A 17,729-nucleotide genomic window follows, 5' to 3' on the forward strand; every position below is an offset into this window, starting at 1 on the left:
CTGTTGCATCTGTTTCAGAACTGTCCATCCATTCATTTTCTTTACAGCTTATCGAGTTCAGGGTTACAGGGAGTAAGAGGGTGAACCCTATTCCAGCTGTCTGAGAGGTAGGGTACACCCTGGACAGGTCAGCAGTCCATCATAGGGCTAACACAGAGAGACAAACAACAGTTTATGTTTAGAGTCATACCTATGGCCAATTTAGAATCATCAGTTAACCTACGAAGCGTCCCTTTGTACTGGAGGAGGAAGGTAGAGTAGCCAGAGATAACTCAGGGAGAACATTCAAACTCCACAAAGAAAGGCTTCAGCCAGCTGATGGTATAGAACCCAGAACCTTCTTGGTATTAGGTGACAGTGCTAACCACTGCACCAATATGGCACCCTGTTTCTGAACTACTACCCTGAAAAAAAAGGCCTTTCTGAAAAAACACAGTTTTTGAGCCACTGCTTGAACTACTGTGATGTGTGTAGCACAGGGTTTAGGTATTACTATCACAGTGTCAGTGCTATAACTGCAGTAGATAAGCATCAGGAACTTCTTTTCTCAGAAAGGCTACTGGATAGAAGATGCTTGCATTATTTAAAATAATTGATTATTATAGTCTAAGTCACTGTGCAAGACAGCTGTAATGGCCACAGTTACCATTTCTTATCGAGGTGAGTAAATAGTTTTAACAGTCCTGTCAGCATCAGTCTTGTTATTTATTGCAGATCACTTATCTATGACACAGTTGACAGCGACAACACAAACAGGAAGTCAGCGATATGAGCATTGCTGCAATCCTCCAATCACGGCAAGACAGACAAGTAGGCAGGTCTTCATTGCACTGCACTCTACTAGATGGGCTTCTCCCTGGCCCCTGCGATTGCCATTGCATCAATATGTCCTGTTTAATGAATCTAACAGACTGGAGATAAACAGATCAATTGAAGCTGTCAATGTTGAACCAGTGTTACAAAACAATTTTTGTTTTTTGCATTGAAAGTCAGCCTGAGTATTACTTAACTGCTGTTTCTTGTAAGACCTATTGTGAGATGTATTTCAGCTGAAATAGAAGATGACTACTTGGGAAGATGTTAATTACACTGGTCAGAGTTTTAGCTATGGTAGAGACGTATGTCAAGATGACACAGTCAATCTGCCAGCTGGTTTTGTTTGTTCATTCTACTACAACACCAAGGATTATAGTACTTGTAACATAAATACAATAACTATGTCAAGTATGCTGACATGGTTATTATTACTACCTTAGCATGCTAGCAAAGATTAGCATTCAGCCTAAACACTAAAGTAAACACTAAAGTACCCATAGATACACTGTAAAAATAAATTGTAATATAAAAGTATTTTACTGTGTATTTTACAGTTTTGTACTGTTCTTCTAGAATATCATTAAATTTACATAAATAGACTGTGGTTTAACATTTCAAATGTAAATTAACGTAAAATCACTGTAAATGTAATACAACATAATTTTCTTGTTTTTAAATATATTTGTCTGTACATATGCATATTTAGATTGTTAAAATACATTCACAAATGTATCATAATTTCACAAATATTTGTCCGTTATTTGAAAGATTGAACTGTTAAATTCAAATGTAATGCTATGGAAAAATATATAAAATGACTCGTATAAACTTTTTTTACATCAAATAATTATTATTATTATTGTTATTTAGGGCGATCGTGGCTCAAGAGTTGGCAGTTCGCCTTGTAATCAGAAGATTGCTGGTTCGAGCCCCGGCTCGGACACTCTCGGACGTTGTGTCCTTGGGCAAGACACTTCTCCTACTGGTGATGACCAGAGGGGCCAATGGTGCGATATGGCAGCCTCGCCTCTGTCCCCGGGCATGCAATCCATTATTATTTAAACCAACTGTTAACTGTATATTTCTGTACATTTACGTATAATTATTCATATTGCCGCATTCATTGACCTTGTTTATAGGTAATTTCATTGTTTAATCACATTAAAATGTTCCTAATTTAATGTTTAAAAGCACTTGAAAAAGGAAAAATCCCATGTAAAATTAGGGCAACAAACTGTATTGTCATCACTGAAAATAACTGTATTATTCATTAGAAAGTTATTTTCTGTTATTTTATGGTATTATTTCACCGCCCCAGCTGCCGGAATATTACTGGTTTTTTTAGGATTTTTTTTTTACAGTGTAGTATAAAAGATGGACACAGCTTCTGAGTCTTAAAAAAATAAAAACCAAAGCAATGTCTCAAACCTGATTTCTATCTGAGAGTCACCAGATGATGATAGTTGTGTTTGAAACAAGGCATTTAAACCATATAGAAGTTTACACGCATGCTTTTTTTTAATTTTTAATTTTTATTTTTATGATTTTATGGTCCAGGCCACAAATTTTGGGTCACTGCAAACAAATACTGTCTTTCAAAAAGAAGGATTATCGGACATGCTCAGTGGTTAATGACTTTGATGGACAAGTTTATTATTTTTTTGGCATACAAAAAAGTTACAATTTCTCACAGTATTTTTAAACCAAAAGCATAACTCATTTATACTTAAATAAATTTTTTAATCCAGGTGAACTGAAATGGGAACATATTGATTAGATTATATTTCAAATGTCTGACTAAATTTTTAAATAACAAGAAAAAGTCATGGATGATTCAAGCAGAACATCCATGACATCCAAAATGAAACTTTGAAGGCATGATGTAATTTTCTGTCCTCTCCAAACAAACTAAGACACATCTCTCGTAGGAAAATGCTTTTTGAATGTGAATTCACAGTAAAGAGACAATCTTCTAAAGGAGTTTCCATGTGTAGGCAAATTGCAGGCACAGGGGTTACTTTAACCTTTGAAACTCACATATGACATGAGAGCAGTAAGCCACAAGCTTTAAAGTTCATAAAAAGCATAAGGTCCACATCATTGCACAGAGACGACTCTCTTTCTTTTGAGAACTTGTATTAATCATGTGATTATTTAATTCTTCAAGATGTTACTTTTCCCCTCCAAGTTTTCTCGTTAAAAGTTTCCTTGAATTATTTTCTCTGAGAGACACAAAAGGAGAACAATTAGGAAGGATTTTTTTTTATCAGATTTCTCTTGTGCTACAGAGTCAACAGTGAGTTGACTGTGGGGTTAAAAAGCTTGTGAGATGCCTAACAATATTCAGTTTTTGTTATGACTTGAACTAGTTATCTTTATTTTTTTGGAAGGGTTGTTGTTTAGACTTACAGGTCCAGAAATATATGTACGGTATATCTCTTAAAGAACTAGAGGCTGGAAAAAAGATTGCTAAGTGACTGCAGTCTGACAGACAAAGCAAACTAAAGGGGGTCATGTAATTCACTGAGTATGCGAGTTTATATTAGGAATGTTTCCAGGGAAGAACACAATTCATTAGTCAACAGTTGTGGTAACATTTTGCTGATGTTTGTGTGTATAAACCATAGGTTGCAATAGAATGTGATCCTCAATTAGTGAAAAAAGGGAACTCATTAGGAAACAATTACAGTCACACATCCGTGCGAATCCCCACTGAGCAGTCTCGCTGCTTGTCCCAGGTTGTGAAATGAAAATCTGAAGATGAAGAAAGTGAAATGCATCACTCTGCACCTGTGATTCCTCTTCCAGATCTCCACCAGCTGCAGCCCATTAACGGCTGGAGGTAAAGGTTAAGTTTAAATATCTATTAAGGATAAAATAGAAAATGGTTTTCAGTGAAAGGTACCTTGTTTAAGTTGTTGCCATCACGACCTGGATACGAGGCAGAAAATAGATCGATGCATGGATGGATGGTTGGAATATTCTGCGCTCTTCTGTGGAACCAGAGAATAGCAGTGTTTAGATCTCGCAGGGTCACTATGCCTGAAAATAGCATTCATGTTGCCTGTAACATCCAAGAATATGGCTTTCTACCTAAGCTGGTGAAGATGTTACACAGGCCAGCGGATCAGTACAATATAGAGTGAAAGAGGTAAATCGCTAGATAAAACATTGATTGGCACAAAGATAGACTTCGAAGACTTCAAGATTTAATATAAATCAGGAGCTACTCATAAAATTTTGCTCCGCCTTGCAAGTTTTCATAGGCGATGTCAGCCACAGTGTATGGGTATTTGTGTTTTTGCTCCACGCCAAGTATGGGTTCTTTCAATTGACAAGTCTTTACAGCTGAATGAGACCAGACATGAACATATGAAAAGGCAAGAATTATCCTTCAGGTACCCTCAAAGTTGTCAGTCATGTGGGGTTGCTTGCTATATTCATCATGCAAAAAGGATTTATTGGCAGTCCCCAGCGTCAAACATCATGCCACACAGAATGAATAACAACAACACATGACATTATTTTCTTAGCTGAATCTGTGCTTTTGAAAATGTGGACATGAGGGAGAGTGGCATTTCCCATTCTCTGTGTCATCTGCTAAACATTAATTGTATGTTGTCACTGATTATACCGTATCATTTTGACCAGTGATTTGAATGCTAAGAGCTTGTGTTGCCTGTAAAATGATGTGTAGAGTTGGTACCCTGGCATTTGTTCAACAGAAGCAAGCATTAGCATGTGAAGAGGCTAAGAAAAAACAAACAAGCAACAAAGATTCGTAACTTTCCCACCAACAACGTGATTTCTGTGTGTGTAGATTGTTAAATCAACATAGACTTAAGATACAGATACACTAAAACAATATTATGCAACATTGTGTAAAATACAAAGCTATGTATATCGAATAGAATATGACATTTATTCATTTTGAAATAATGAGCATAGTTACCATATGGTTGGAATTTGTCAAGGAGTTTGACATATGGTTAAAAAGTATGCATTCAACAAAGTAGCATTAAATTAAATTGCAGCTGCTGTGAGGTAAATGCGTTAGTCATCTTCTCAGACACATATTTATTGTCAACTTCCACAACAACTTTTAGAATACACAAAAGCCTGTTTTGATTAGCACTGATGGGATATTTACTAGTTTGAAACTGATAAATAACCCATTATATGAATGCCGTAAGAAGAGGTCTGGGTCATTGTTGACAAGCGTCATTTGCTTATGTTTGAGACACAGTTTGTCCTTTTTATTCGCTTCTTCTGTTTTCTCCCCAGTGTCCATTGTCGACATTAGAAATATTCTTTTGCATTTACAGAACAAATCTATGGCACCTCATTCTGAGGCAATGACTCATTCTCTCTTGTAGACCAATGATTAAAACTGATAAGTGGGTGGTTTTTTTTCTCCTTTTTACATAAAAATCTAGGTGCAACAATTACTGGACACCTACAGGGTGATATTAGCATTTTTCATAGGAGACTGTATTTTTACTCATAATGGCTTTATTAACATAAATTCTTTAATGATGACAGGTATTCAGCAGATATAGTGCTATAGCTTGAGATTTAGCAGAGTGTGTGCCTGTATGATGGCTGTCTTCCCTTTAACTTTTCAAGATTATTTTTACAATTTTTTTTTACAGTACAATATAAAGTGAAGAAACAAAGCTATAAACTGCCTGGTTTTCAAATTTTGTTAATTCAAATTTTCAAATTTCAGCACTTCAGTGGATTTGGTCCACAAATACAATGTGAATAATACCTGCAAAATATTCTTAAACCTTCTTCACAGTAAAGCCCAATCACACTAATTTAATCCATTTCGGTGTGGGGGAAATAAACAGTGGGGAACCAGTAACGCTACCACACCTAACTACCTCGTATCTCACATTTTCATGCAGAACGGAATCAGTATATTACTGGAATAACTGTGCAAATGATAAATTAGCCAGATCCCTTTTTGTAAATGTGAAGCCACTTGGCTACTGCATGATAAAAAACTGCCATGTAGAAGTCTGACCTTTAGAATGACACACTAGAGTCTCAGTATGTACAACATGTGGGCATTTTCTTGCCATCCCCTCTCTTCTTCATGAGCTGTCCTCACTGTCAGAGTCATAATTACTACAAGATATAAATTAGTTCAATGTAGGTTACACTCATGTTGATCCAGACATTTTTTAAAGCTGCAGTTCTCCAAGTATGTACTCGAGTACTGTATGGAATCATTAAATATGTCACAGTTGGCTGGAGTCTAGAAATTTCGCAGCCTGATAAAAGATAAGTGACATCAAACCTCTGAGGAAATGGTATTTAATTGCACAGGGGCTATAAAAATAGTAATCGTGTAGAAATAAACTGACACTTCAAAGCCAGCTTGTGGAGTCCTGCATTTATATATGTAAACGAGTTACTCGGGACAAACAAAAAGAAATCTGAGAATGTAACTCAGGATCACCTGACACATATAGTTAAAGCTTCTACGAATAAAGATGACCTTTGAGTGCAAGATCGCCCGTGTCAAAAATATCCAAATCAATTTGATGTGATCTGGAAAAAAAAGTACTGGTATTTGAGCGCAGTCAAGTATCTTATAACTTTGTATTGCTTCATTCATACTGCACAAGGTCAAATCAGCCTGTGCACTGAGCAGAGAGGGATCTTGCTCGACTCTCTTTCCCTGGTTTGACCAGGATCTATTTCAGCTACTACAGGCAGCCTTCTGGCTTTCACATCAGTAAGAAAAGAGAATGGGAGGGAATGTTTGACCTTTTTCGGTGCACAGTCTGGAAAGTGATATGTGATTCAAATGTGTCAGGGAGAAGAAAAAAATGGGGAGAGACAGAAAGCAAAGGGAGAGAGCAAATTACAGTCCAAGGGAAGGTTTGAAGACAGAAGAGGCATTTCTTATAAGGCGTATCTTGCAACTTCTGACATCTTGAAACTCTAATCCACCCAGAATATCTTTTTTTTGATCAAACAATGTGTCAATCAATATTCAAGGGATTATCATGAATGGCATTATACCTCCCAAAATGCCAACCATAAGGCAGTAACGGATGTGCTGTGTGCATGAAAATGGTTTTGCAGTAATTAGGAGGGCTCAGTAGCAACTACGGGATATCTTTGGGGTTGCCATATGGTGAATCAAAACAATTACCTTGAGCAAGCATTTATATTTTAACTCATAAACTCACAGGTGTAAAGTTCTGTCTCAACACAAATCAAAGCACCTTGTTACAGCCTTGTTAAGTGATATAAGGCAAATTCCTTGGGGGAATTCAAAGATTTGAATACAGTGAAATCTGTTCCAAAGAAAATCATATGCATTTCCTATTCAGTTCACTCCCATGTATTTGGATTTTTAAGTTGGAGATGCCTGATTAGAAGATCTGATTAGTATTCAGGGTCCACAGCATGTGTGATGCCAATTATCCACCGGGTCATTACCACTCTGGAGAGAAGTCGCACTAGCAAAAGGCATTTAAGGAAAAAGGCCTAAATTTTCATCAGCGGTTGCAGTGGCTCTTTGACAAAGTACAAATGAAACCAGTCTTCTCAGTGGAACAAGAGAAAGAGCGAGCTGAGATAAAATAGAAAATTATTGGTTTCTATTTATACAAAACATAGGTAGACGACCTCATCTTTGTAAATGCAGCCCAACATTTTGACTTGAGTAACACAAAGCAGTTCCGGCACTGAGTAAATACCCTCTAAAGACTTGATTATTGCACAAGTCAGTTTCTGCGCACATTTGTTTAGCTGGCAGGTGGTAGAGCGCCTCAAACAGAAGGATTCAGCTTGTGTGATAATAGCCTCACTAATGTTTTGCCTGAGTCAGCTGATTACGTGAACTGCGATGGAAAGTAGTGAAAATTTTCAGCAGTCATTAGAGTATGGGGAAAGCATGTTTTTCCAAATAATATAGACGCTTACACTGTGTACCCTGTTCACAGTGTGCTGGAAAAGACATCACTGACTGTCAAAGAGCTTTCACACTCTGAGCTGGCCTCTTATTAATACTGCTTCTCACCAACCAGCATAGATTTTCTCACTTGTACTAGTGAGGGCCATAACAGAAAATTACCCAAATTATGTTTACCCCAATAGTGCTTTTAAAGTTTAAATTTCCCAAATTGTTTCTCCTCCGCATTTCTTTAAATAAAAGGAAGAAGTTTCATATTAAATAATTAAGATGTAATTACAGAAAAACTGCTGCTTAACCCTGCTGATTACAGCCCTCAGCCATGTTTGCTGCTCCTTACTTCTATCAACACAGAAGTTGTGTTTATTACCATCCACCTCCAGCTATACTCAGACCTCCTTTAAGTTTAAATAGATAGATAGATATTACTTGTTTGATCTTGTGTTTTGACACACACGAAAAATACACATACTTGTTCCTTGTATTATTCATGAAGCCAATTCAAGAGTAAGAACAAGTCAATAAGGTGAATAATCTGACTGACTTCACCTGGTATATGGGGAATCATAGGGCCTAAGGTTTGGACACTTCCCTTAGGCTCTCTCTTCGACGTGAGTTTGTAGGAGGTAAGACCTACATTACATATTAACAAACTACATTATTCATCACTTGTCAGTGACTTGACTGGCAGAAACATAAGCTTTAGCTGATTTAAAACAGGCTTAATAAGATGATAAGAGACTCTAGAGCTCTGGTAGAATTGGAATTATCAGCCATACAGCTACTAACTTTGTCCTTGTCTAGTGTTTATATCACCATCGTGTGACATTTAACACATCTGTGAGGATAAAAAAGTTTTACTAAGCCATGGAACGAAATGTCCACATTTCTTGTGTGGAGTTCTGATAGGGTTGGTAATCAATACCAATGTTTTAACAGTTGCGTCACAATATGGGTATTTTTCGCTTTCTGGTTTACTTTTTGTCCAATACTCCTAATTACTGCTCATTCACTTGCATCACCCACACAGATACCTTAGAGACTTGACAAAGGTGGAAATTTCTACCAAATCGAAGCATATTTCTCATTTTCCAGATAAAGAAGAAAAAAATCCAGGACACACATACCACACAGGTTCCCAGAGAGCAACTAAAGGCAGGTGATGAGTTCCTAATGACTGCAGTTGGCCAGCAGAGCAAGAAAGTGTTTCACCACTACAGACAGTTATGTTGTCACTTTTCTTTCTACATCAGGGTGTCAAGCTTTAAGCTGAAGTGACAGATCACTCCTTTAGCTGCTCCCTTCCAGCTAAGGACAGTGACGGCTGCATCCAGAGGCAGAAAGGTCAGGCCACCAGGTTGGTTGTGCTAATGGACTGCTGACCAGGCAATAAGCCAGCCTCTCAAGAGACATTGGCAGCCTAGTTCTCACCTCAACTGTGCCGGTCTAATGTCCTTTGCATCACTTTCATCACCACTTGCCCAAACTGGGGCATATTCTCATTTTGCTTGATTTCCCATTCACGCATTGTTTCTTCTTCCTCTGAGCTGCCGATGATGCACTATGTTGTCTTAGTTGTCACGCTAAGTTGACCCAGGGTTGCGTGGCTGATCATGTTTTAAGACTTGAAGCTCAAATCATAGCTGAGGCGTTTGTGAAAGTCCACCTCAAGATGGCAGTGTTCACCACGGCAGGCACTGAGCTCAACAGCTTGCCATTTCTCAGCAACAGCAACAGCACTGAGCCCAGGCTTAAATTGAGGGTTATCTCCTGCATTGAAATTAAGTAATGATTGGATGGAAGCAGGTAATAAATGATGTCTGGATCTGTATGGCTCAGTCTGATTTGCATTTTATGAAATTGCTATTTTCTACTTACCTTATAACATTCGGGGCGACTCGGAACAGTTCAGCCTCTTGTTGCTTTGAAACTTGTCACGTAAGGTCATCTGCGTTTATTCCAAAGTCACGCCACAGACTCCTCGGAGCACCACAGCAAGAGGCAGTAAACTTAAAATAAGAAGTGCAATTCACCCGTTAAACCAAGAACTCCGGCCACACGCGGCTTTGTAGCCTTGATGACTAGGATAACTGTCAAGGTTATTTCTCATAAACAAATGCTGACGACTGGCTGCAGGGTGCTAAGTGCGGTGGACGGAGCGTGAATATGCACCCGGCGCAAACATGCTTAGACAACGGATTCTCTGTTTAGAGTGCAATTATAACTGACTCTCACACAAGGCTTGTATTGTATATGCCAGTGTTTATTCTTGGCAAGTCAATATGCACGGGAAACCGCCATAGCGCATCTTTCTAATGTGCTTCAGTCTAGTGGCTTTTATGTCCACCCCAATTAGGCTATTGTAGCCTACCTGACAACAGCCTAACAGGTTGGCGTATGCTTTTGATGCGTCCCTTTAGAGCCAATGAGTGTTATCTGCTTTTATATAATCACACACACACACTATAAAAGCTAGAGGACATCCACTATCTCTTTATTCTTTTCTCCCAGTGTCTTTTTTTACACTATCATCAGCAGCAGCTTCATCATCATCGTCGTCGTCATCCTCCTCCTCCAGCCCAGCCACGGGGTTTTTGGTTAAGCGTCTCTTCAGCCTGCAGCATCTTCGCGGAGAATCTCACCGCGGACAGCCCTCCGGTTCGCTTTAAGTGACGTGACATCGGGCCAATCCCGTCCTCGCTCGGGTTGCCAACGCCATTGAAAGCGAGGGGCGGTGTCCAATGACGAGGGTCGGCCGGGTGGGGGTGCGGGGTGGTTAGTCGGTGTGGTGTGCATCGCCAACCCCTCCTATGGGTTTACACAGAGTTAGTGCAAGATATTCTGCTCTGGGAGTGAGAGTGCAAGGATAAACGCCACACACACGCTGCGCATCCGTGTCACACTGAGCAGCCGTAAGGCTGGTGTTTCTAAGTGGGATCGACTCTGAGCTTTTACACCTTTTTTGTTGTTGGCTTTTTTTTTTTTGTCTTTTTCATAAATGTCCTCGTGATCTTTTTTTCTTTCTTTTTAACCTTGAGTCTGATTATTGATGGAGCTCCGTGAACTTGAAACATAATGGGACACGCGTGTCTCTTTTTGGGTTCACCTCGTCTGCGCCTTAACCTTCACAGGTAGCCGGGGAGAAAAGGAAAGAAAGAAAGGGGGAAAGACGCCGGTTCTCTCTGGACATGCACAGGAGATGAGCATTGATTTTGGGACCCGTTTAATTGAAGACACCGCAAACCACTGACCACCTTGCTGTGTCTGCTGGAGAGCGACGCTGATCACCGCAATCACCGCAGGTCGCACAATTAGATCCAGTCAATTCCTGAAGTTAAATGGGGGGGAAAGGAACTGCGACATATGCAGCTTCTAATTTACCCCAGTTTCTGCGACCGGCTGCTTTTATTTAAAACCTGTACTCGTGTCTGATTAACCCAGTGCTGCTGGGTGATTGTTGTTATTATTATTTACCTGGAGCCAAAAGCAGATCGACAGAGGAGGATATCTTTACCTGAATGAACTACTGTACTACTGTGGATGAGAAGACTATGAGCTGACACACTCCAGTTTTTCTTCTGTGCTGCAACCGATTTGGGTATGTAATACAAGCATGGGTCTCTTTTGCCCACTAAGAATTCAAAATCTCACTGAGCTTACTTTGTTGGCTTCATTTATGCTTATTCACTCGTTAAGCAGCCCACTCACAGCCTAAGCTCTTTAATTTTGACAGTTTAAGTGGAAAAATTAATAAGACTGTGTAATGTGTTGTGAAGTTTTGTTGCCGTGGGGGTGTTCGAGGCACTGAAAATTCATAGTGACCGTAAAACGTAGAGGATGTAGAAAGAGAGTAACAGACATTAATGGCTGCTTAAAAGGTTAATGCAGTTTATTTTGGGATTTTCATTTTACTGTTTGAATGAAGTCATGATTTGTGGCTATGTTCAGATTTAAGGGTAAATCCTAAAGAAGAGGGGAAAAAAATATAGTGCATGAATCAGCTGACTGTGAGGAGAGGGATTGGATGATTGTTAATTAAATTTATTTACTGTGCATAATAAAGTTACTTCACTGAAGGGAATCTCTGTCCTGTATTCATAGGTTTATTCGTGGAAGATTCCTGCCAGGAGTCACTGTCTGTAACAACACTGCATAGAAAGAAACCTTTGAGTTTTGAAGGCTGGAAGCATATTAACACTGTTATGGATCTAAAAGACTATTACCTGTTGGGTGCACTGCTTGCCTGCATATGGCTAGATCCTTCAATAGCCCAAGAGCTAATCTACCCCATCAGGGAGGAGTTGCAAGAAAATGTCCTCATTGGGAACATACCAAAGGACCTAAACATTTCCCATACAAATGCTGCCACCGGAACGAGTGCTAATCTTGTGTACCGGCTCGTCTCCAAAGCAGGAGATAACCCACTGGTCCGTGTTCTGAGCAGCACTGGAGAAATATTCACAACATCAAACCGAATTGACAGAGAGAAGTTATGCCCCGGTCCCTCATTTGAGGACAGCGAGTGCTCCTTTGAAATTGAAGTGGTCATCCTGCCTAATGATTATTTCAGGCTGATTAAGATCAAAATAATCGTTAAAGACACAAACGATAATGCCCCCATGTTCCCGTCCCCTGTGATCAACATCTCTATCCCAGAGAACACGCTCATTAACAGCCGCTTTGCTATTCCTTCTGCCACTGACCCAGACACTGGCCCCAACAGTGTCCACAAATACGAGCTGATCAATGGGCAAAGTGCCTTCGGCTTAGACATAGTAGAAACGCCTGAGGGGGAAAAGTGGCCCCAGCTTATTGTGCAGCAGAATCTGGACAGAGAGCAGAAGGACACGTATGTGATGAAGATTAAAGTAGAGGATGGTGGCAGTCCACAGAAATCCAGCACTGCCATTCTCCAGGTTACTGTGACAGATGTCAATGACAACAAACCGGTGTTTAAAGAGAGTCAGATAGAGGTTCATATACCGGAGAACTCCATTATTGGCACATCTGTAGTGCAGCTCCAAGCTACAGATGCAGACATAGGGGCAAATGCAGAGATACATTATGTATTTGGGACTCAGGTGTCTCCTGCTACAAAAAGACTGTTTGCACTGAATGCAACATCTGGCCTAATTACAGTGCAGAGACCTTTGGACAGGGAAGAAACTGCTATCCATAAGCTCTCTGTTTTAGCTAGTGATGGCAGCTCAAGTCCAGCCAGAGCTACTGTTACCATAAATGTGACTGATGTTAATGACAATCCACCTAATATAGACCTGAGATACATAATCAGTCCCATTAATGGCACTGTTTTCCTCTCAGAGAAGGATCCCATCAATACAAAGATAGCACTCATCACAGTGTCAGACAAAGACACTGACATTAACGGCAAGGTCATTTGTTTCATAGAGAAGGATGTGCCCTTCCATCTAAAAGCTGTGTATGACAACCAGTATCTGTTAGAGACGTCCGCACTGCTTGACTACGAAGGGACAAAGGAATATAACTTTAAAATTGTAGCGTCTGACTCTGGAAAGCCGAGCTTGAATCAGACTGCCTTGGTGAGAGTGAGGCTGGAGGATGAGAATGACAACCCGCCTATTTTTACTCAGCCAGTTATTGAGCTGGCTGTTATGGAAAACAACAAACGTGACTTGTTCCTCACGACTCTTAGCGCCACAGATGAGGACAGTGGGAAAAATGCAGAAATTGTTTACCAGCTGGGACCAAATGCATCATTTTTTGATCTTGACCGTAAAACAGGTGTTCTGACTGCATCCAGGGTTTTTGACCGGGAGGATCAGGATAGGTTCCTCTTCACTGTAACAGCAAGAGATAACGGGACGCCCCCTCTACAAACGCAGGCAGCCGTTATTGTAACCGTGCTGGATGAAAATGATAACAACCCCAAGTTCACACATAACCACTTCCAGTTCTTTGTGTCAGAGAATCTTCCTAAGTACAGTACTGTGGGGGTGATAACTGTGACAGATTCAGACGCCGGAGAAAATGCTGCTGTTTCTCTTTCTATTCTGAATGACAATGAGAACTTTATACTAGATCCTTACTCTGGGGTGATAAAGTCTAATGTATCCTTCGACAGAGAGCAGCAGAGTTCCTACACTTTTGATGTAAGGGCTGTGGACAGTGGCAGGCCTCCTTGCTCCTCAGCTGCCAAGGTGACCATCAATGTCATTGATGTGAACGACAACACACCCATCGTTATCTACCCACCCTCCAACACGTCTTTCAAGCTCGTGCCTCTCTCCTCTATCCCAGGATCTGTGGTAGCAGAGGTGTTTGCTGTAGACGGTGATACAGGGATGAATGCGGAACTCAAATACACAATTGTGAGTGGGAATAACAAAGGTCTGTTTCGAATTGACCCAGTCACAGGGAATATTACTTTGGAGGAAAAGCCAGCACTAACCGACATAGGCTTGCACAGATTAGTGGTCAATATCAGTGACCTGGGTTATCCCAAATCTCTCCATACTCTTGTGCTGGTGTTTTTGTATGTTAATGACACTGTGGGCAACTCAACACTCATCAATGATCTCATTCGACGCACCATGGAGACCCCAATTGACCGAAACATTGGTGAAAGCAGTGAAACCTATCAGAGTGGTGACTATTTAACCATAATGATAGCCTTTGTTACCGGCGCCTTGGTGGTGATTATTGTCATCTTTGTGACTGTGTTGCTGCGCTGCCGCCATGCTTCTAGATTCAAAGCCGCACAGAGAAAAAAGCAGGGGGCAGAGTGGATGTCACCCAACACAGAAAACAAACAGAACAAGAAGAAAAAGCGCAAGAAAAGGAAGTCCCCCAAAAACTCCTTGCTCAACTTTGTCACCATAGAGGGGAACAAACCTGACGATCCTGCCCATGAGCCAATCAACGGAACCATCAGTCTGCCCACCGAGCTGGAAGAGCAAGGGATTGGACGCTTCGATTGGAATGCCACGCCGACCACAACCTTCAAACCTAGCAGCCCAGACCTGGCCCGGCACTACAAGTCCGCCTCACCGCAGTCGGCCTTTCATCTCAAGGCTGACACACCGGTCTCAGTGAAGAAGCATCACGTGATACAAGAGCTCCCATTGGATAACACATTTGTGGGGGGCTGTGACACCCTTTCCAAGAGATCTTCCACGAGCTCCGACCACTTCAGTGCCTCAGAGTGCAGCTCCCAAGGAGGGTTCAAGACGAAGGGGCCCATGCACACCAGACAGCAGGTAAAAGAGCACTTTTACTGGTCTATAAGTACTGCGTATAACTGCCCTGTTCCACAGTGCTAAAGTGCCAGTCTAGATTAGGGACTGACTCTAAGGTACTGTGAAGCAACAGAAAACTGTTCAGGAGACACACTGCTTCAGCAGATTTTCCAACCTAAACATAAAAAGAAAAGAGAGAAAAAGTAACTTGAACAACAGCTGATTAATGGAGTTGATTATGGACTCAGCAATCACACAATGCATAATTTGGGGGTAACACTTGCAAACCCATGTTTTGTATTTAATATATATTTAATTCATATTTACCAAAATGCAAGTGGACGAGTGACTGCTTTGCCTTATTTTGTCTCTTCAGTACCCAGGTTAGATCACTGGCAAACATGTACCAACATAACATTAACTGTAACCCAACGATCTTTGTAAAAGAAACATTTTTTTCTTGCCTATCTACTCAGATTGCTGCTTTTCATCATAGACAAATGCTGCACACATCCTCCAAAAAGTAGTTGACTTTTCACCTCTCTCTTTCTCTCTCTCTCTCTCTCTCTCTCTTCATAAAACTCTTGAGTGTATTCATGTTTTTTTGTTTGTTTGTTTCTTTATTATTATTATTTTTTTGGTGTGCATTGTAATATCATGAAAGACTTTGTAACCTTTTCAACACCTGCAGCAATAACAACATTCAATAATTAGACTGCTGCAATGGTATTGTGAATGTCACTGTAGGCTTTGCCACATCATCTGAGCTTGAATTAAATGCCTCCTCTCAAAGCACACTAGCGAACTGAGTGAAGCTTGTCTGGAACTTGATACACATCCAATTCAAAAAGGATTAGCCAATAATGAGCCTCAAATTTCAACGTAATCCATGCTGCTTTTTATCAAAGCCCTATTAATTTTTCTGCTAATAAAGCACCACTACACAACACACAGTTTTAATCTAATGGAACACACGTGGACAAATATTGGGAACTGCAGAAAAGAGTGAAGAAAGAGCGCAGAAGGAGAAGGGAAGGCAGAGACAGAGGCTGTTGTCGACGGGTCAGGCTTGACGGTGGTACTGAACCTTTAGGTGGCAGTGTTGCGCTGCATGGCAGAGCTTGGCACTACGCCAACCTGCAGTGGACTTATAAATGCAAGGGAGGAGAAGAAAGGAGTGAAACCTATGTTAGTGTTCTTAGTGAAATACTCTCGCCTAATGATGCAGAGGCTGCACAGGAAAGATTGATAATGGCAGTTAGAGATGTGAGTGATAAGATCTATCCGGACGAGCGAGTGGAATTACAGGGGTGACACTGTGCGACTCCTGTCGATGCATACCTCCGGGTCACTGCATCTGGGGTTGCATTTAATGTGTTTCTGTGTGAGAGGTAGCAGTCAAAAGAGGCATTCAGTGTGCCATCATTTGCCAGGCGCCGTTAGTGCGTGTTTGTGTGTGTGTGTGTGGGGGGGGGGTTTGTGAGAGAGAGATGAGACGAGGCGATGAAATGGGTGATGCTGGCGGTGGCAGCGGGTGGGGTGAGGTGGGGGCCACTATTCAACCCTAGAGGAGGACACATGAGATATGACACTATACTGTAAGCACAACTTCATTGATTTGCTCAGTCATCCTACAATTCCACACAAGATTTATTGGGATCAATAATTCTGACAAATGATTCAAAGAAGCACACAAACAGAGCCAGTGTATTCTATATTGTGCCACCGATATTATAAATGATGCACTGTTACAGACGCTTTTGGGCACAGACTTATGTCTAAAATGTTCTGTACAGTTTCGTGTTTTTCTCTGAACTTGTGTAAGTTGTGCCCCAGTCTAATTCTACTACTGTTCTGCTATTACTTACTGATATAAATTAGTTGAAATAAGTCCATTGTCTTTTATTTTTATGAAAGGGAATAAGAGAATCATATCTTTAAAAACTCTAAAGATGCATTTGCTTACATATTAAAACAACATTATCATACAGATATGCACAGAAAAGAAGTATGAGTTCCTTTTCTTACCAGTATGCATGGTTACATTGCGACTCCATACAACAAAGCACTTTATCTCCATTAAATAGTGATTATCCGTCTTTCCATTATTGGCTGATATCAATCTTTCAAATTTGTAAAGAAGGCCCTTACAGCATGCGGTTGGTTCTTAGTCATAATTACTCCAAAAAACATCTCACAGACAAAGACTCCAGCTCAGATTGGCAGTTATTGATTGTGGTTAAATGATTAGACTGCCCCGACTGCACTGACATGTCTTTCTGGATAAACCAGGGTATGTTATCAATGCCACTGTTCCATCCATTGTTTTGATTGTTTTGTACAATGCAGCCATTTGTATTGACATGCACATGTCATCTCCATTTAATGATCATTCATGCGGAGATGCCCATCCACTAAATTCTATGCCTTTTGGATTTGTGCTGTAGTTTTAAAAAAAAAGAAGATCAAGAAAATACCAATTACCTTTGACTGAATCTTTAAACAGACAGTATATCCAAAAGGTAATATCACCGGATTATCATATCATTCTCTGCAGAGTAGAAGCGCTTTAGAAGAAGATAAGAGCTACATTATTAAAAGATTTCTTATATATACAGATAACAAAAATGAGCCAATTTCATTTAAAGTTATTACTGGTTAGTTTTTGGTTGGAAAATGTGATTTGATGTAATATATTGAAATTAAAGCTAAAGGTGTTAAACTGCTGCCATAGTTAAAGGATCCAAAAAGGTATACGGTAG

The 17,729-nt window shown here is 40.3% G+C and overlaps 1 protein-coding gene across 3 annotated transcripts in view; it reads left to right on the forward strand.

Annotated features, from left to right (window-relative positions):
* Positions 1-10,525: 10,525 nt before the first annotated feature.
* Positions 10,526-17,729, forward strand: part of pcdh9 (protocadherin 9) — a 196,121-nt gene continuing 188,917 nt past the window's right edge. The window contains exons 1-2 of one of the 3 annotated variants that reach the window (XM_026165123.1): positions 10,526-11,348; positions 11,852-14,988. In XM_026165123.1, the coding sequence (XP_026020908.1) occupies positions 11,953-14,988 (3,036 nt within the window). In that variant the 5' untranslated portion in view covers positions 10,526-11,348; positions 11,852-11,952. The remainder of the gene's footprint in view (positions 11,349-11,851; positions 14,989-17,729) is intronic. The other 2 variants (XM_026165131.1, XR_003272241.1) reach the window with 2 other exon arrangements.

The sequence above is a fragment of the Astatotilapia calliptera genome, chromosome 1 (assembly GCF_900246225.1).
Source record: "Astatotilapia calliptera chromosome 1, fAstCal1.2, whole genome shotgun sequence".
Taxonomy (NCBI): domain Eukaryota; kingdom Metazoa; phylum Chordata; class Actinopteri; order Cichliformes; family Cichlidae; genus Astatotilapia; species Astatotilapia calliptera.